This window comes from Talpa occidentalis, unplaced genomic scaffold (assembly GCF_014898055.3).
Source record: "Talpa occidentalis isolate TD23 unplaced genomic scaffold, MPIMG_talOcc4v2.1 talOcc4.3, whole genome shotgun sequence".
In the NCBI taxonomy this organism is placed as follows: Eukaryota; Metazoa; Chordata; class Mammalia; order Eulipotyphla; family Talpidae; genus Talpa; species Talpa occidentalis.
Genome location: NW_023603184.1, coordinates 124,539,868 through 124,560,266, shown reverse-complemented (window position 1 = coordinate 124,560,266; position 20,399 = coordinate 124,539,868). Strand labels below are relative to the sequence as shown.

The 20,399-nt window shown below is 43.3% G+C and overlaps 1 protein-coding gene across 1 annotated transcript in view; it reads right to left on the bottom strand.

The window, feature by feature from the left end:
• Nucleotides 1–771: 771 nt before the first annotated feature.
• CDK15 (cyclin dependent kinase 15) overlaps nt 772–20,399 on the bottom strand; it is a 76,799-nt gene continuing 57,171 nt past the window's right edge. The window contains exons 11-14 of the mRNA XM_037523847.1: nt 18,210–18,258; nt 12,473–12,612; nt 1,457–1,599; nt 772–847 (exon numbers count right to left, since the gene is read on the bottom strand). Coding sequence (XP_037379744.1) covers nt 1,490–1,599; nt 12,473–12,612; nt 18,210–18,258 — 299 coding nt within the window. The 3' untranslated portion in view covers nt 772–847; nt 1,457–1,489. The remainder of the gene's footprint in view (nt 848–1,456; nt 1,600–12,472; nt 12,613–18,209; nt 18,259–20,399) is intronic.

The following is a 20,399-nucleotide window of genomic DNA, read 5'->3' as shown; positions in this document are numbered from 1 at the left end:
CCTACGGTCCTGAATCCATGCCTGATGGCGGGCACCTGGAGTAGGGTCTGGGCCTATGTAGATGGGATTCACCTCGGCCTGCCAGCCTCCCGGCCCCCCAGCACCCTTGCCTGCTGTGTACCGGGTAAATCCCAATAAAAGACCTGCAAAAACCACTGAGGACTCTGACTCCTCCTTCACCCGGTCTGCATGGGATCAGAAAACCTGCACTGTGGTCCTGTCCTGGCCTCTACAATGGCCTACCTGCCAGCCCTTCCTTGCCTGTTGCCTTTAAATATCAATAGCCAAAAAGAGAGAGATCCAAGAAAAAGCAGCAAAGAGCTGAATCCTGCCCTCTGAATGACATGGTGGGGGTGGGGGTGGGGGGGTAGTGTGCTGGTGGTTGCTATCTAGGCTCCGAAAGTTCTGATGGGAAGCACAGGCAAGCTGTGGTTACAAAATGGATTACCAAATCAGTCTAATGCTTGTGCTTTAGATATAGCCAGGTATAGCCAGGGTCATAGGTTGGCTGATTCTGTGACCAGGTTCCACCTTGATTTCACTCTCTAAATTATTGTGCCCTCTGCTCAATACAGAAGGCCCTGTATGGGAAGTGTTTTTTGTGACATCTGGGTGTGTCCAAACTACAGTAGCTTTTGGAGTTGTCACTATGTCCCGCCTACCAGCAGAACTCCTTTTAAGGTATGGTAGCCTTGGGGAATCCTCCTCAGCCTCCTTCTCAAGATTACCTTGGAAGGCTGGGCTGCCCTCAGCTGATTAAGATGACTCCTGTGAGCAGCTGTGTCTGTGACATTTGTGGATCACTCGTGACTCTCCAAGCAGGCTCCTATGGTCCCCAGTACTCACCCTGAAAAAGAGAGGACTCCCTGTAACCAACTGTGCAGGAGGAAGCCCGTAGTTGTGATAACTGCATTCTCATGGGCCTTTAAAACGATCTCCTGGGCCAGGCTCTGAACCAGCTCTTTTCTGGCACCAGGGGGCAGATGAAGGGGTCCTTTGCACCACTAAGGTGACCCAACATCCTGGTTTACATGGGACTGTGCCAATTTTATTACCAAATGTTCCACATCTTAGGATTTGCTCAGCCTGCATTTGGGATGGCTGGTCACCCTGATCTCTGATTTTGTCCTATGAGCTTACAGAGAGAAACGCTAAGTTAAGAAACTCAAGATGCCAGATGTAGTCCTTTATTCCACATGGTCAGCCACAGGCCTCGCCGTGACCTGTAAGTTCTGCGTCAGGAGCATTACCACTTCTCAGGGGAGTGGGAGAGACTGGCGATGTGCATTCAGCTGTCCTTTCACAGCCTGAGAGGCTGGGCTGCCTGTCCCTAGAGTGGGAAGGAAGAACCGGACACAGAACAGAGATGCCCTTGAGTTCAGGAACCACCCTTACCACCTGGCTGCTATCACTTTTCAGTCCTGTTCACAGTAGCCTCGCTGTTGGGATCACTCACCTGGAAGGATCTTGGTGATCTCACCCTTTCTTTTCACCAGCATTTGCTCACTGGGGCTGGATGGTGACCCTTCTGGTAGGAGGCCAAGAGGTCACACATTTCTGGCTTTAGACTCACTCCTGAAACTGTAAACAAAGATTCCTCTGTAGGGAAGAAAAGAAAAGAAAAGAAAAAAACCAACGTATTATTCACTGCTCTCCTTCACAGTGTATTTTTTAAAATGACTATTATAATTTGCTACCAAAAGAAAAGCGAAAGCATTAGCCAGATTCATCTGATTTATCTACCAATGATTTTTTACTGACTCATGGATAACTCACTGCACTGAATGAACTAAGAGTTGCCAAATGCCTCCTTTTCAATTCAAGTCAATGTATACTTACCAGTATGTTTCACCTGGGTAAGGCATTATGCTAGGTGGTGAAGATGGCAAAAATAGGTATAGAACCGGGGGATACACATACACTAGCAAATGAGGGCCACAAGTGAGACACAAGCAGAGTTATGAAAGCCCTCCTCCCCCTTCCTATGACTATAAGCGCAGGGACAGCATAGACAAGTGCCTACTGAGGCTTGAAGGATGACTCTGCTCTCAATAGTCAAGGACTTCCAAGGGAGCATACTTCAGGCAGAAGTGTCGACAGCAGTGAAGGCATGGTGGAGAGTGCTGGGGAGATGGAGAAGTAATCTTGGATGGTTGGAGCAAGACAACTTTAAAAGATAAAGTTGGAAACATGCATTGTACCCAGATGGTGAAGGGAGAGATTGTCAAGGCAAGGAGTCTGGGCTTTAGTCCTGATGACAGGGAACAAGTCTCATGCTGGGCTAGGGTATGTTTCGGAAAGATGCAAATGCTTTTAGCTACATTAGGCAATCTATTTAAAATAGATGCTAAGGTATAACTTTTGTTAATGAAAAAGGAGATTTTGAAATAGATAATTATCTTTACCCTTTGACTCATGTGTTTGGTTAGTTCAGCATGCTGGCAGTTTGCATTTAGATGAATGCTTGCATTTGTTAAGCAAGTGTTATTCTGGGGTGCTCACTATGCTGAAATCATGGCCAAGACTCCAAAAGTTATACTGAAGGAGCTCATCTACAATATGGGGATGATTAAAACTTCCAGAGAGATTGCTATAAATTTAAAGGAGATAATGTATGCAAAACATCTTGTGTTGTTTAATAACTAGTAGCCATTGTTACAAGGATCAGCATAGATACCATGTGAGAAAGACAAGCAAGAGGCAGCAACCACACTGCCCTAAAGCACACCCACAAAACCCACTCAGGACAGCCTTCCAGGTGGGCAGTGCTTCCCCAAGACTCACAATTTGCTTATTGCACAATTAAACAAAAAAAAAAATGAACCTTCTAGCTTTGGGTGGAAGCATAAAATGCCTTAATGATACTGTTTGCTTGAAGCTGCTCATTCCCAGAGAGAAGAAACAGACCTACAATGTTGCCCCGCCTATGTGACCTAGACTTCTGTCTGAGATGCCGTAATCTGCAGCCCTGGCTCCTGGAGTTTGGAGCTACTCACCTGTTAGGCTGGGAAGGAGAGGCACCACATTTTGTTGCTAAGCATGACCCATTTCACAGGTACATTATTACATGGAATTCTGTATTCAACTTTCTGCTAGCTCATGCCATAGTTAGAAGAGTCAAATAGCTAAAACAAACAGTACATAAATTACAGATTACTCTCAACTCAGCTCAAGACCAAACCATTTTGGGAACTTCCCTTGGGGAGAAGTGTCCTCTTGCCTTGGGGACAGTGACTTGAAGGGCTGGGATCTCCTCCAGGTTTGCTTGCTCCTCCAGCAGGGAGGGAGGGAGAGAGAGAGAAAGGAGAAAAAGAGGAGAAGGAGAAGAAAGACAGGGAATGAAAAGGGGGGCAGGAGAGGGAGAAGGTATGAGAGGGATGTAGAGAGAGACATTATCTGGCAGAACAGTGCTGGGAAAACAACTCTAACCAAGGTCTCCAAGTTGGCTATGGACTGCCTGACTCTCCTTCCCAACTCATAGAAAAGGAAAAAGTAAACAGGAAAAAAAAAAGGCAAGAAAGCAAGAGAAAGCATGATAAAAGCAGGAGAGCAGCTCTCCTGCAGCAATCTCACAAATGCAAAACCTTCCTTGGGCTGACTCCTCATTAGCTTACTGAATCTGACAGCATAATTATTGCAGCTGCTTTGTGCTTAGAATAAATAAATATGAAAGTGGGTGTTTAAAAATTTTTTGAGAAGGGAAATTCAGTCATCTAGACATTCAGTAGGACAAGTTTATTTAAAACTTTTAGATTCTTATGTATTTAGATCATTTCTGAATGAGATAATGAGATAGTTATCTTTCTGTCTAATTGAGTTCCTACGCTCATGGCTGTTGGCTGTCACCCCTTTCAAACTTTGCTTTAACTTTCCTTCCTTTAGAAATCTGATCCTGGTGTCTCCATTTACTCTTCCTGGGCTGATAACCTGGTGAAGTCTCAAAGTCTCGGTGCACTGGAGTGCAGAAAGTGACTTAATGGAATCGAGAAGCTTAGTAACCTTTCATAGGAAACAAGATAATCAAATCTCTTTTATTTGCCTGTAAAGGCTAAAAGAGAAAGCACAAGTTAAAAAGAAAGCTTGGAAATTAAACCATCATTTCAAAATGTCTCGTAGTTGCTCTTGTCATGTGGTTCTCGCACTACTCTTTCTTACACATCATCGTCCATCTCCATCATCTGGAGTTGTTGCTCAGTGCATTTAATTATGCAGAGTGCGCCCTGCCTGTGACTACGCGGTCATTTCAGCTCATCTGCATGCATACAGGTTTCATATCTTCAAAGCTTAGCAGATCACACAGTACTTTAAAATAAAGTTGCTAACTAACATGGACTGCGCTTAAAACTCTGACTAGGGGCACGGCACATATGCATTTCCGATTAAAGCAGATGACCTTCCTTTTAAAATTAATTAGTGCCTATTTATCTCTTCCTCTCTCTCCCTTCTCTCCTTCTCCCAGGATGGCATGCATAGGAACCCTGTATTCATAGAGTTAAAAGCTTTATAAAGTAAACATTCTGTCAATCTGGGGTAAAGGAAATTAGTGCTAACCCATTGTACAGATTGAGGAATTTAGGTTTATGAAGAAAAAAGACATGTCTTACATTGGGGGAAAAAAGTCAGATCTTTTAACTCTCAGCAGACTCCTTGTACCTTTGTCTTGCCTCATTCTTTTAAACAATAAAGACAATGTAACATCAATATTAAAGAAAACTGAAAAAAAAAAGGGAGGGGAATTACCCATTGTAGGGTAAAGAAAATATCAGGCTTTTCTGCCCTTCCGCCATCAGGATAGATGATGGATCCTTGTCCTGAATGCATGCCTGATGGTGGGCACCTGGAATAGGGTGTGGGCATAGGTAGATGGGATTCAGCTGAGCTAAGACTGTGCTTTTAAGGGCGGCGTCACGGGGGGGACGCCAGCAGCACCAGCACCAGCAGCAGCAGCAGCAGCCGCCGCAGCCGAAGCCGAAGCCGAAGCCGAGAAGCAGCAGAACGAACGCTAGAGAGCCCAGATAGAGTGAGGACTTGCTGGGGGCTGGGAGGCCTGCCAGCCTCCCAGCCCCCCAGCCAGCACCCCTGCCTGCCATATGCCTGGTGAACCCCAAATAAAAAACCTGCAAAACTACTGAGGACTCTGACTCCTCCTTTACCCGATCTGCATGGGATCAGAAAACCTGCCTTGTGCCCTGTCCTGCCCCTTACACCCATAATCCTCCTAAATGAGAAGAGAATATTTTTGCATACTATTCGCAGTTTTGCTCATATACATAATGCATCTTCACAGGTATATTGCATTATAATATGCAGTTTGTTATCCCACTTTCTTTTAGGTCATGTCATAAATATTTCCATATTACTACCTACTTCTATGAATTATCATTTTAACTGGTTATATAGTACAGCAGAGTCAATATAACAACATATGTCCAATTGGTTTTCTAGTTGAATATGTTATTTTATTTTTACTTTACAATTTGGAAAATTATACATAAGACTGTAATGAATAAGTTTTTTGCATCTTGGTTTGTTTCCCCTGTTCAGTTGCTTCTTTGGATAATATCCAGGAACAAAAGTATGGGGTTGGAGGTTGTGACTGTTCTTAATGTTTCCTGATATATATGCCACAGTACTTTGCAAAGTTTGCCCCAATTTACACCACTATCAGCAGAGAAATTTAAAACTTTACCACAGTCTTACCAACACTGGGAGTCATTAAGTCAAGGGAAAAAACTAGTGATTTATTTAATCACTAGTTAGGCCATCTATTTATTCTATGTGTTGGTATGTTCCTTTCTGTTTCCTTTGTGGAAACTACTATTTTATGCCTTTGCCCAGTTTTCCATTGGATTTCTGATATTTTTCCTATAAAGTTGAATGGCGAAGTAAAACAAAAAAAAATCTACCATTGATTAAGAAATCTAAAACCAAGGGTGATTGTATATTACCAAAAAACCCCCGGTTCTCCCCTGGTGGCGCAGCGGTTGAGCTCTGGGCTGCGAAGCTGCCCACAGCCTCTCTAGCGCCGGTTCGATCCCCGGCCGCCGGCGAGGGTCCCACATGGCGTGCAGACCTTTCCTGCCGCCCACTGCTCAGCAGTGTACTTCAGTCCTTCTGCCTGTTCTGCTCCCTGCTCTGGCTCTGGTAAATTCTCTCACCCTTCCGCACTTCTAACTGTACCCAGTGCTTGTATAAATAAATAAATAAATCTTTAAAAACCAAAAAAAACCCAAAAAAACCAAAAACAGGGCTTCCCTGGCAGCACAGGGGTTAATGATATCACTATCAAGCCATCACCAACCACTGCAGGAGCAACCCACATGGTGCAGCAGACCTCTCCTGCCTTGCCCACTGCTCCCCTCAGCAGTGTATTTCAGTTGATCTGCCTATTCTGCTTCCCACTTTCTCTGGTGAATCCTCTCACCACCCCCACCTCTGGCTTACATCCCAGTTCTTGTATGCATAAATAAATAAATCTTAAAAAAACAAACAAACAGAAAAGATTAGATGACACTGAGGATCGAAGAAGAGGAGAGGGGGATGAGCCTTTATTAAACATGATTTTGAGCTCCCTTAATTGTGAGATATTAAACATATGAACAGGGGCATGTGGAATTTTTCCTAGGTAGGCTTTAAACTTTGAGAGAGCATGAGACAGTGGAAAGATTACGGGACAGGGAGTCAAGATCATGGTCCTAATCCTGGCTTTGCTACTAGGTTTCCATGTGATCTTACACAAGCAGCAATGAATATCAAGAAGACTGTCACTTGGAAGTTTGACTTGCAGTCAAATTTTAGCTCTCTCATTTACTGGCTGTACAACTTTGAGAAATTTACTTAAGACTTTCTCAGTCCTGATTTTCTAATATGTACTATGCGAATGGTAAGTCCAGCATCACCAGTTAGCATATAGATTGAATGAGAATTTATGTAAAGCACATAGATGCCCAATAAATGGTAGCTACAATTATTCTTCCCTGGGTGTAAGGAACTTATCTATATAATGAAGATAAGCAATAGCTTTAAGATCCTTTCCCCCTTCTAAGGATCTCTAACTCTTTCTTGTGGATTTATCTTGGAGGATTTTTTTAGCCAATAATGCAAACAAATTTATGCAATTTAAGGACATGGTAGGGCTAAGGGACTTGGTTTACACAGATTTCTAGAATACAATTCTCTGGAATACCATAAGTCATATCTCCACTAACATCTTGTCTAATGTTCTGGAATGGGTTGAGGACAACTTTGAGTACAGAAGGTAAAGAAGTGTGTTCTGGAGGATACTTTTCTCCTAATTTGCTCTTTCATGTACTGCTTCTTCACTAGTGATTAATGGAGGATTTAAATGATATAGAGAGTGATCTGAATTAAGCTACAAACTTCTAAAAGCAGAATAAAGTTATGAGATGCAACTCAGAATCTGCCCTCCTTCTTTCCCATAATTCCCAACCCCTTAAACCTAGCCTCTAGAAGGATAAAATATTCTGGTTAATTTAAATGAACTAGACAATAAAAGCAATAATTAGAATCAATTTGAAATCATTAGCATACAAAGAACTGAACTAAGTTTCTCTGGGTCCATTAAGAAAGGTTAAATTATTGCAAGAAGGCATACAATGACAAAGAACAAAAACTAGGATGGAATATGGCACTATTATTAAAAAGAAAAACCTTCAGAATGATGTTAGACAGTATTAAGAGAAGAATATTTCTCTCCCTGGATAGCCTCCTCCTCAGCCAAACAGACCCCATCATCTTTCAAACCCACTCACAAAGTCATTCTGGAGCCCCACAGCTGGAGTTAATCTTGTCCTTTTTAGACGTGCAACACATGTCACATTTGATCTGCAGCTATTTATACACCTGTCTCATTTCTTAAAGGATTGTAAGCTCTTTGAGGACAGGGCCCGTGACTAATTCTTCTTTGTATCCCTCAATATCACACCTAATAGGCCCTCAGTAAATCTGATGAATGAAGTAGGACATAATTCTCTCAGTATGTAGAAGCCTGGGTCTATGTTGGATTCATATTATCAAAGATAAGGAAAATGATCAAACAGGTTTAGAATAGAATAATGAAACATTATAGCTAAAGAGTAAGAGAAACAAAATCTATATTTGGTTGGGCATGGCAGGGAAGGTTACAGGAATGTAGCTTAGAGGAGTGAACTTTGGAAAGTGATATCAAGGCATCTTCACATATATTAAAGAGATAAAATTAAAAGAAGGCCTGAAGTTCTTTTATTGGAGCAAACCAAAAAATGACCAGATTTTAAGGAGGACGTTGCAAATAAGGCCTGCTGAAGGACTTCCAGAGTATAGATACTAGGGTGTTGTGATGAAGGATAGAGTAAATGCTATGTCTCCTTCCATCCTCACAAGTACAAAAGAATTTGACAATAAGAAGGCCTCTGGTCCACAGTTTTTGCAAAATAACTCATGAAACAATTACAAGCTTTTAAGTTTTAGGATTTTTTTTTTTTTTGGCTAAGATGCCGAAACCTGTTTTAAAGGAGAAGGGGGATTTAGTCCAGGAAGGAATGGGAGAGACTCAAGCCTGGGATTTGGAAGGCAAAATGGGACCAACCCACAGGGAGAGACAGTCTTTGAAGTCCTGCCAATCAAGGACCAGGGCTTAAGGACCAGACTCCTAAATCACGTGGCATTTACTGCCCCAGATAAAAAAATACTTTTGTGGATCAGTGTCTGTGGTTCAAAATGGCTAGGTTCCAAAATCAGTCTTAATTTTCTATGGGTAACATTTGGAAGGCTCCCTGTAAGAACTGAGTGGAGCCAGTTTCTAGAAGGGACAGCTTAATGATTTTCTATTCCCCCACCCCTGAATCATTAAACAATGTTCTTTTCCCAGAACCCAAGTTCACGCTGAGGGCAAAGGGAATTAAATGAAGAAGCTGAACCTGCAACTAAGATTAGAGAGTTGCCAAGGGCCTAATTTTAGGTCCCCGCTGCCCCAGCTGACGTCCCGCGCCCTGCGCAGCTGGCTCAGCCATGAGGACCACAAGTGTGGCAGTCAGCCGGCGGCTGAGTGGGAGAGCGACTCCCGAGCCATCTGCAGAAGCAATTAGCTTGCTGTTGGGTGTGTTTTGAGAGAAACTACCAATAATTTTTCCTTCGACAAATGTTTCTTCAGGTGTTCGAGAGTCAATAAGGGAAAATGTCAGTGCTTGGCAGAAATTCCCACATGCCTGCCATCCTAATATTCACGCTTCTCCACGGAAGAGTGCTCTCCAAAAGGGAACAAATCCTAGAATTCCTGGTTTCTCATACCCAGTAACCCCCAGCTTTCCTCTGGCCATCAGCTCACAACCACAACCTGATAAAAGTGTTCAGGACTTCCTGGCACCATGAGCACAGACATTGACAGACGGGAACAGCTCTTGCATGGGGTGGGGGGGGGTGTTTCTCTGCCGCTTTGCACCGGGATTTAGGCTAGCCTTCCACTCGTCACACATTTCCCAGTCACAGGTTTCATGCTTAAATTGTCTTCTTCAGAGGACAGACAATAAGAACTGGCATCTTCCAGATCAAAGGGAAACAGAATATATTTTAAAGTGACAACTTTGTTATCCAGCAACCAGAACAAAACCAGAATAATAAAATGATATAAATATAAGTCCCTACATGATTCCATATTGAAATGCCACCAGAGAGCAAAATTTCTTGCATAATTATGGCAGGGAAACTCTCTTTACAAAGCACTCACAAGAGCATGTCTTATTTTTGCACAGTTCTTATGCCTGGGGCAGCCCTCTGCAGGGATAGAGACACTGTCCCTGCAGGTTGGGAACTGTGATAACAGGCTGGGGCTCCCTGTCTGCAAAAGAGGCTCTTCATAAAGGCTCATTGCCAGGGGCAATGAAAGAGTAGTCCAGCACTGCCCAGTCAAGGGAGCGAAGCCTTAGTAGCTGTGGCCTTGGTGAGGGCAACTGCCATCCAGGTGCACAAATGGCCAGAACCACTTCTCTTTCTTCCTCTACATTTCTGTCCAATTTTCCTGGTGCTTTGCTTTCCCTGTCTACATGTCCCACACACTGTCTGTCGGTCTGTCTTTAAACCTATTTCTGCACCCCCTCCCGCATGCGCGTGCACACACGCACACACACACTCCTGTCCCCCCTTTCGCCTGTCTCTTGGCGCTGGCCCTTTCATCTTCTCCCTCGGGGATTCGAGATGTCGCTGCAGGAAGTGCTTGTCGGCCGAGGCAGCAGCAGCAGAGCCCTGTGGCTTTGACAAACCTCATTTAATTGGGAGGAAGCCAGGAGAATTTGAAAGAACTGAAACATCCACGAAACTCCTTTTATCAGGCATAATTTAAACTCTGCATGGAAAAACCCCTATATGTATAAAGAAAAGTCAACTTCCCTCCTGCTGGGAGCTCTCCTCGTCTCCCCCCCCCAGTGCAGGCAGGCTCCTGCAAGATTCCATCTTTTCATTTTTCTAAAAGTGTCAAAGTAGATTTGGGTTCTGCAGCTGGGTGAACAGAGAAGGAATACAGATTGGTTTTTCCCTTATACCCGAACGTGCACATAGAGAGAAAGACAGATAGACAGACAGATACACACACACACACACACAGAGCAGAGTTCCTGTGTTGGCTTTGCTTTCTCTGTCCAGGAAGAGACAAAACCCAAATTACTAATAACACATTAGTTTGGACAGTGATTGCTTCTTCCTAATAATGCTTCATCAGGCAAACAAAATGTGGTGCTCAGAAAACTTTGAAGATCCCCAGCAATTCTCAGTTTGTAGTAATAGATCCTGGAGGAGGACTGATGGGGGAAGTATCTTCAGGAGGTGAGAGGTCAGTGTGTATGTGTGTGTGTGTGTGTGTGTGTGCACACGCTCGTGCCCAAGCGAGAATACTTGTGTCAAGTGGCAGCTAGAAGTCTCAAGCCTGACAGAAGAAAGCTAAGACAGTCGGATCTAGGGGCTCAGACTGGGGAGAAGGACTGGATGGGAGTGGGGGAGTGGGTGGGAGTGGGGTTGGAACCAGGAAGGGAGAATTGTAGCTCTGCCTGGAATGTCTTTTATTCCACCCATATGCCAAACTCTGTGCCTCCTCCCGCCTTCCAAATTCCACTCCAAATTCACCTCCAGTTTAATCCATCTCACTTGAGTTATTCCTGTGCCTCTACGGAACGGCCTTTAGCGCTCACATATTCTCTGAACATCTGCAGCTAATGCTGCACAGACGTTACTTGTTTAGATATGATTTGTGCTAATATGTACAAGGGTGCCCTGTTTCCTCTTCCTCACCCTCTTTTCCTCCCACTCTGTAGGATCCTTGAGGTCAGCAACGAGCCTCTTTTTTCCCCTCAATTTTTATAGCACTTAATATGTTCTTGACACTTAACGGCAGCTTAATAAATACTGATGACTGATTCTTCTTACAGGGTTAAGTAAGACATTAACCCCAGTTAGATGATTACAGTTATTTCTTGAGATCCTAAGTGACTCACTTGAATAATTAAATATCTCAAGAAGTCCCAAATGAAAAGCTTTGGGCTGTTGCAGAACAATGTCTTAGAAGCAGTGGAGCCGTGCATTTGCAAAGCTTGGAAACTGGTTAGACCATATCTACGCCCTTGGGCAGTAGCCCCACTCCCACCACCCGCCTCCCGTCACCCTACCTCACCTTACCCCAGTACCCTCTTCCCAGTCTGAGCCCATCTGCCTTCCTTCTTAGCTTTCTACTCTCCAGCTTAGGACTTCTATAAACTGCTTTCAAATGAACACTGGATATTTTCAAAGAAACCCCACCTAAGGACAGTCCCCCCCCAAATAGCTCAGGCCATGACCGCACTGCCCACATCCTCCACGCAGCCCTTCCTGGCCACATTCTGAGAAACATGAGGAGACTCAGCCACATGATCCCTCAGCAGATTTCAGATTTGGGAGATAACTGGAGGCCAGGCACAAAGCTGATTTCTGGATAACTTATCCCTTCAGCTTCCTGCCTGAGAAGACACTCCCTTCTCCCTGTTGTCCCACCCCAGTGCTTCCTTTGGCTGCATCAGATTACCAATCAAGAAAGGCCCAGCTCTCCTCTCATGACATATCCATGTACCTATCATCTTACTCCCTATGGGAAAAAAGGAGGTTGTTAGAAACTTTGGTTTTGCTTCTCCTGGCAGATGCAAGCTAAAGCAAACAACTCAGAAGTAACTCTCATCTCATTTGATTTCAAAGTACAAGTGTGTAGATGGGAAATATTTGGATCATTGCAAGGAGGGCTGTGTCCCCTCCACCCACGAGTGCTCCTGAGGCTCAGAGACTCTCATGCAAACTCAGGCATGATGGGGGCCCCATCTTGTGCCTCCCAGGCAAAAGCATCACTAAGCTCACTTAAAAGTAGCAAATTCTATGATTTTCCAGTGCTCAGAGAAAGTAATTGGATTCCAAAACCTAAATGTGTACACACACACACATACACACACGCACACACACTCACCATCAGGAAGCTGGTGCAGTTGAGATGGTAGGTCACTGAAATATCCGTGAACCAGTGCTTCCTGGGCGGAGACTCGGTCTCTAGGAAAGCCTTTCAGCATTTGAGATGCCAGGTCTTCAGCTTCAGGAACCCTGCCCAACCTGGAAAAGTAGGAGAGAAAAATACAGCATCTGCAAAGGCCTTCCCTCTGAAAGATAAAGGAGAGGGGGTAGTAAAGGGAAGGAGATAGCTAGAAGAATCCTTCAAAGAGAAATTTCTTGAGATTACCAAAGTTGATGGCAAGTGGAAAAATAATCCCCCAAGCTGAAACTCTTACTTGTCATGTTACCAAGACATAGGCAAAAATCTCAGTATCCTATCATTCAGCTCTCTCTGCCTGCCACAGAATCTCTGGGCATCGTGTGTATATAAAGGACACAGAATTGCAATTATAGAAGCAGAAATATATAATTAAGGAGTCTTCTTTGAGGGACAAGGTAGTCCCCACCAAGCAGAAAAGCCTGATAGGAAATTTGCTCTAGGTTCTGGGATCCAATTCTGATTCTGTAAACAAAAAATCCAAGAGAGGGAGCAAAGATAGAGGTGACATTGGAGGGGGAAGCTTGGGTGGAAAATAACCTAACAGTGTTTCTGCAACTCAGCTCCTGAGATTATTATCTAAAACTCTACAAGTCTCCCTACTCTGCTATTGGAAAGTAGAATGTTCCTATTTGGTATGATTTGACAAGTATAATTTTGGATCTGGGAATGCTCAAAAATTTTCCCATTTAGAGGCCTCCCTGGTGGCTCAGGTGGTTGAGCGCAGTGCTGTGATGCTGTCCGCAGCCTCTGCAGTGCTGGCTTGATCCCGGCTGGCCAGGAAGATACCACACAGCACGGGAGACCTCTCCTATCTTGCCCGCTGCTCCCCTCAGCAGTGTATTTCAGTCAGTCTGCCTGTTCTGCTCCCCGCTCTGTCTCTGGTGAATCCTCTCACTGTCCCGCACATCTGGCCTTTACCCCGGTTCTTGTAAGTATGAATAAATAAATCTTAAAAAAAAAAATCCCATTTAAATGAAAGGCAATAGGGTTCTATTTTGGGGTTGAAAGGGAAACCTATACCCTAAATTATAGTAAGGGTAACTCTTCAAGTTGACCTTATATTGACTTATAAGCTTGGAGCTGAGCAAACCCATTCATTTAGCAGCTACTATATGCCAGCAGGTGAGTGGCTTGGGATATCAGGTAAGATTTCCTTCTGGCAGCTATCTACTAAGGGAGTTACACATTAATCAAATAATCATACAAATGCATAATATCACTGTGAAGGAAAAGGTCCAGATATCTGACTTAGAGGAGGTGGTTCTGGATGGTTTTCCTAAGGAAGAGACATGTAAGCTAAGAGTTGAGGAACTGGGGCAGGGAAGGGTAAGGATTCCAGGCAGAGAGATGTGGTGCTCATATAGACCCTAGAGTGGGAGGGAGAAGGGTGATTTTAATGAAGGGGAGAAAGGCCAGTGACTGGCCTGTGACAAAGGGGAGAAAGACCAGATATGAAGTTGAGGAGGGCAAAAGGCGCTGATCCTGTAGGCTTTGTGGGTCTTCATGTATCCTATTTCCTTATAATGTTTGAAAGTCTTTGCTAACCTAGTCCCAATCATTTAAGAATACTTATCTCTAGATACCATCTCACACCAGTGAGAATGGCACATATTAAAAAAACTAGCAACAACAAATGTTGGCGAGGATGTGGAGAAAAAGGAACTCTCCTGCACTGTTGGTGGGAGTGCAAACTGGTCCAACCACTATGGAGAGCTGTGTGGAGATTTCTGGACCTACTAAACATAGAGCTTCCATATGATCCAGCAATTCCACTCCTAGGTATTTACCCAAAGGACACAGAAACATCAATTCCAAAGAGCACCTGCACTCCTATGTTTATAGCAGCACTGTTTACAATAGCTAAGCTTTGGAAACAACCCAAATGCCCAAAAGTAGATGACTGGATCAAGAAGATGTGGTACATATATACCATGGAATATTACTCAGCATTCAAAAAAGATAAACACATGCAATTTGCAGCAACATGGATGGCGCTGGAAGGGATCATGCTCAGCGAAATAAGCCAAAAAGAAAAAGAAAAATACCGGATGGTCTCACTCATAGCAGGAATCTAGAAAACTTAAATAAGGGACCAGGAAAATGAATATAAGAAAGTGAAAATCAAAATCAACAAAAAACTATGAACCAGAGACACTTTTTGGGGGTGGGGGGCGGGAGGGGAAGGATTGGGGTCAGAATGGGGCGTTTGCAATTGTATGGGGGAATATAAAAATAAAATTTAATATTAAAAAAAAATAAAAAATAAAAAAAATAAAAAATAAAAACAAAAGAGAAAAAGTAAAAAAAAAAAGAAAAAAAAGAATACTTATCTCTAGAGCTTATAGACAGGTTTACAAGTGGAAAGCCACCAGGGAGATGGCTGTGCAGATCCCAGGGGCAATTAACCACAGGACTGATGATGTCGGACATTTAGAATTAAGTTGCATGGCCATGCAAATTGCCAATTAAGCAAAACTAGATGGGTTTACTTAATGTGGCATACATGTGCCAACCTGAAGCAACAAAGGAGAGCTTTCCTTTCCCTCTCCAGGTGCAGTGAAATTGGAAGTCCTGGTCCAGACTTGTAATTTGCCTAATTTTGCCTAAGATTTACATAAGAAACTTCCAGATATCTGATTCCCAGGACATGAAAGTGTTTCTACAGATAACTTTGCCCTCAAACTCAGAAGAAATTGCTTCACAGACATATTAGAGAGAGACGAAAATTGCAAATTCCCTGTCCTTGCGAATTTCCAAGCCAGTTAGGAGGGAAGGAAAGCTGGGGTGGAGGCCTGTTCAGTGGTTTGTGGCCTGAAGAAGGGCTGGTGGGTACTTTCTTCATCTGGGGTGCCCTGCCCTGGCACAGGTTTTCAGGGTCAATGAAATGGAGGGTTAGAGTGAGAAAGCTAATATAAATTGCTAGGCTGAAAGGAGATTAGAGAAAATCTCATAAAAATTTTTAGCTGGTCCATCTTGCTAGAGTGAAGGGGTAGAGTGTGTGCTAAAATTGGGGTCTGAACCCACTCTATGAACTTCCGGGAACGGGTGGGTGATGGTGGGGGAACAATGCATCTATAGGTTTCCATCGCCACACTCATCCCCATCAGTGATTTGTTCTCTCTGCACAGTCCTATACATTAGCCCACAACAGTAGAATTGTTCTAGAATTACTCTGTAGGAGCAGCTTATGAGTTGCGATCTGATTGAATAAGGAAGGCTAGGGAACCTGTTTTGAATTTGTGATAGCATAGCTGTGTGCTGCTTTTACTTCACTGCGTTTATGTCAGTGTCTGGGAAAGTTAAGAAAGGCTGATGGAGCCAGCAGGATAGGTTGGTAGAGACACTTAGAAGAACAAACCATTTTTACCAGGCAAGTCAAAGAAAGGAGATTAGGTCCTGATGGGGGATGTGAAGACTTCTTTTCTAGGGCTTTCCTATATAATAGGCTTTATTCAATTATCATTGTTTCTTTTTTCCTCCCAATAATGACCCCTTTGTTGTTCTAGGAGAGTACTTTTTTTAAAATGCTGTCAGCTTAGGATGTGGTAAAGCAGACCTGATAATATATCCAAAAATAGGATGAAATAACATGAGACACGGTTCTATAATTTTCCCACCAATCTAAAATGTGAGTGTGACCTTATTGGGCCCATGTGAATCAGGTTACCATCAAACCCCAGGGAAGGCCCTGAGGTGCATTTACAGCCTGAGCACAGCCCTCCGTACCTCTGCAGACATTGTGTAGAAGAACCAGTGTAGAAAGCTCAGCGACTTGACTCAACTGACAAAACCACAGAGATCTGTATACCAAGTCTGGTAAGCTCCACCACTTACTTAGCTTGATGACTTTGGTCAAGTTACTTAACTTCTTTGAGCCTCTGTTTTCTCTTCTTTGAAATGGGAATGATATTTGTGAGGCTTAAATGGAATCATATATGCAGCTAGGCGCACAGCAAACATCCCAGCTAACGTCAGTCCTTTTTCAAGGACAAAGCCCTCCCCAGAGCCAGGAACTTGCTCATGTGACTATCTAGGCCAGAGCTATCCAGTAGAACTTTCCGTGGTGACGGAAATATTCCATCTCTCAGCTGCTCAACGTGATAGCCACTATTGCCACATGGCTATTGAGTCCTGAAATGCAACTAGTGGAACTAGGCAATTGAGTTTTACATTTGATTTTGATTAATTTAAACTTAAATGGGCACATGTGGCGAGTAGCTACTGGCAAGCAGCTACTGACTCCTTGCTCTGATGTTCTGAGCAGAGAGAAGCTAGAAATCTGAGCCAACGTATTGCTGGGAGCAAGGCAATGGGCAGAGGCAGTGAGTATTGTGTGGCCAGAAAAGCCAACATGGTCTTCAAGCCAAAACAAATCTAAAATATCGCTCAGCTCGAAGGAGGAAGGGCGGGTAGGACAATAGCAGGAGGTTGGTGGCACTTTCTTCTGCCATGTGACAAGTGCCAACAGCAGCAGCACAGAGGACCAAGGTGGTCTGCAGGTTTGGAGTTACCATTTAATTTGGACGTCAGCGATGGAATGAAAGAAAGCCACAGGGCAGCGCTGAAATCCAAGTATCTCTAGGTAGAGGAGCCTGACTATGCTGGCGGGAGCAAGAGTGCTCATCTTGAACAAAATGATAAATAGCAGTGCCCTGGAACCTGTCTCCAAAACAACGGGGAGTTTCAGGTGATACAGGGAGTTTGAAAATAAGAGCGGAGTGTGCAGATATCCCGGGGAGACCCGTCCCTCCCAGTGAAAGATCCTCCGGTAGTTCGCAGCTTTGTGTTCCGACCTATTTTACTCTTTGTACTCTGGTACGCAGTCCACATGGAAGAGAGGCTTTTTAAAGCATATGAACAGTAAGTGTGTGGAAATCAAACAAAATTTGGTTAGGTTAAACTCTACCACATTTTCAGGGAAGAACAAGGATCAAATGTTCAGTTAGGATCTTGGCGGGTGAAACTCTTTCCCTTCTCCCCACCTGCGAGAGTGTGTTTTTCTTTGACATTTGAGCTCGTTTCCCCTGTCTCTGATGTTTTCCTCACTGCCCTTTTTGCCTCCTCACTGAAGCAAAAAGAACAGAGCCTCAGCTAATTACTCTCAGATCAAATAATACTGGTTATTGTAATTGGTCATTGTCCGAAAACACTGAGTTCTTCTTAGCCCTGAGGTTGCCTGGCACGGCTTAGTTAGCTAACCATTCCCGGAATGTCTCTATTATCTGTTTTACTTTGCAAAAGAAACTAGGGATTTGTTGAAAGCTAGTAATAAAAGTCTGCCCTGGTCTGAGAAGAGACTGCGTAGAGAGGGCCTGGGAAAGCATGACCTCCATGAATCAAGCTGCCCCCACTCCAATAGCCACTCAATGATGTTATTTGGTTTCTCTGTGTCAGAGAATAATAAACCCACTAGGTTTTCTTGCAGGCCAACACTCCCTCGTTCTCAGGGCCTCGGGCATGGTTGAGGGGGCACAAAACAATTTTAATGACCAAACTCACTGAAAGTAAAATGGTTCATAGAGAAAAACTAACAGATGCACAGGTGACTGGTTCTCTCAGATGCATCTTCCTGGGGCTAATGTGCAGTGGACTGAAGTCTAGGAGAGTGATCCTCCATCCCTGCTGAAAGATAAACTTTGCAAGGTGGGGCACTTACCTGTTCCAGACATTCTGAAGGCTTTGAGGTTTAGGCAGTAGAAACCATTCTGGAAAGCATGCACAGAAATGTCAAAAAAACAAAACAAAACAAAAAAAACCTTAAAATCTTGTGGCCAAAAGTATTAGTAAAATTCTAAATGCTCTTCTTGGCTTTGGGCAAGAGAAGATTAAGGTATCAGGTAAGCAAACTAGATTTCTAAGCTCTCCGAATTTTTATGATTTTATGGAAGGTCACTCTTATGGGTTAAATTGTGTCCCCATAAATTCACACATTGAAGTCCTAACTTAAGTACCTCAGAATGCAACATTATTTGGAAATAGGGCTGTTGCAGACACACTGTTAAGATGAGGCCTTTAGTGTGGGCCTAGTGCAATGTGACTGGTGCCCTCATAAAAAGGGAAGATTTGGACACGAAGCTACATATACCCAGGGAAGAGGCTATGAAGAGACACAAGGGGAAGGCAGCCATCCACAGGCCAAGGAGAGAGGCCTGTGGCAGGTCCTTCCTCCAGAACCCTCAGAAAGAAGCCATCTTGCCAGCACCTCAGTGTCAGAGCTAGCCTCCAGAACTGTGAGACAATAAATTTCTGTGCTTTAAGCCACCCAGTGTGTGGTACTTTGTTATGACAGCCCCAGCAAACTAATACAGTCACAATATTCAGTAAAGTCAACAAACATTTATTTAACATCTGTGTGCAGAGCATGTACTGAGGGCTGGGGAGAACACAAAAGAAATCAAAAGAAACCTCCCCACCCTGGCCGAGCTTACAATTCATTTGAGAGAACAAAGCACACATGCATGAAAAGTCACATGACAAACGAGGGAGCCGTCTCAGAGTCTCAAAAGTGGTTAAAAGTAACAGGGCTGATTTTATATGTCACTTGTGGTAAAAATGGAAGCAAATCCTGGCTTCAAGAATCCAAACTGTATTCAAAATGTAAGATAATAAAATTTCTAATTTTCTTTGGAACACTTTATAACATTGATAACATTTACTACACATATACACATGTTTCTGTTATTCTTGGTAATGATACTGCTTAACCCAAAACATAACCACCAGAATCGGAGACACTTCTCTCATTCATTCATGAAGTATTAACTGAATGCTTCCTCTGGGTAAGGGCCATCAGAGGAGCTGCAGAGGATATATATAAGCTGACACTCCGTATCCAATTCCTCTATTTCCCACTCAAAATTGAGAAAAGAGTATTTCAACTCTCGTTTAAAATGTTTCTACCTCATACTATTCTGGGGCTGGAAATGCAATTGTTTTGGTTTTAGAAGATTTCTTCCAACTCCTGTAGGAATGGAATACGCCAAGACTGTCTATCCAACAAAAAATTTAATCATAGCTGCTCAAAAAATGATTTTAACAATACTGACCTATGTGTCTGTATGTGAATATCGAGACCTAGAAGACCACCTGCCAGATAGTGAGAGTGGTTACAGGGGCTTACCCTTTTCACTTCTATGCTTATTTTCTTAACTGTATTTTCTTTAATAAAGAGCACATTGTTTTATAACTTCAAAAGTAAGTTCAATAAAAAATGGAATTTACGGTGCTACGGGTTGTAGAGTAAAAGGAGTTATCAAAAGAAAGCGATTTAAGTTGTTTTCAAGGTCAGATGCAATCAGATGTGAATCACTCTGCTGGTGTTCTATAGTCCCAGGTGGGCACTAAGGGGAGTGATTGTATATGCAGATTATTTACTCTCTGCTCAGATGATTGGGCCTAAATTCAAATAACCGGTAAAGATAAGAATATCTGGCATTTGTTTAGTATGTGTATTTCTGAACCATTTTCTGCTGCCTATTTATGGTTCTTTCCTACCCAAAGTTAAAATGTTTGCTCATTCAGTCCTATTCCAATGGCCAATCAACACAACAAAATCCACTCAAGTCTCTTCCATGTTATTTTTCTGTTCTTTAAGCTCTATGTGTTGGGCTGTTTTTGTTTTTTTTTTGTTTGTTTGTTTTTGGTCTTCAGTATATTGATAATATTTCTCAGTTCAGTGTTGTTCTTGTGGAACATGGGTGTGGAAGTAGCTGAATTAGGGTTTGAGCACTGAACCTAGGGCTCAGTCTGCTGCTTCGGGTTCTCTGACCTTGGGCAAGACATCTTAACTGAGGATAACCTGTTTCCCTAACTCAAGTTAGAATTCATACTTGTCTCACAAAGACAA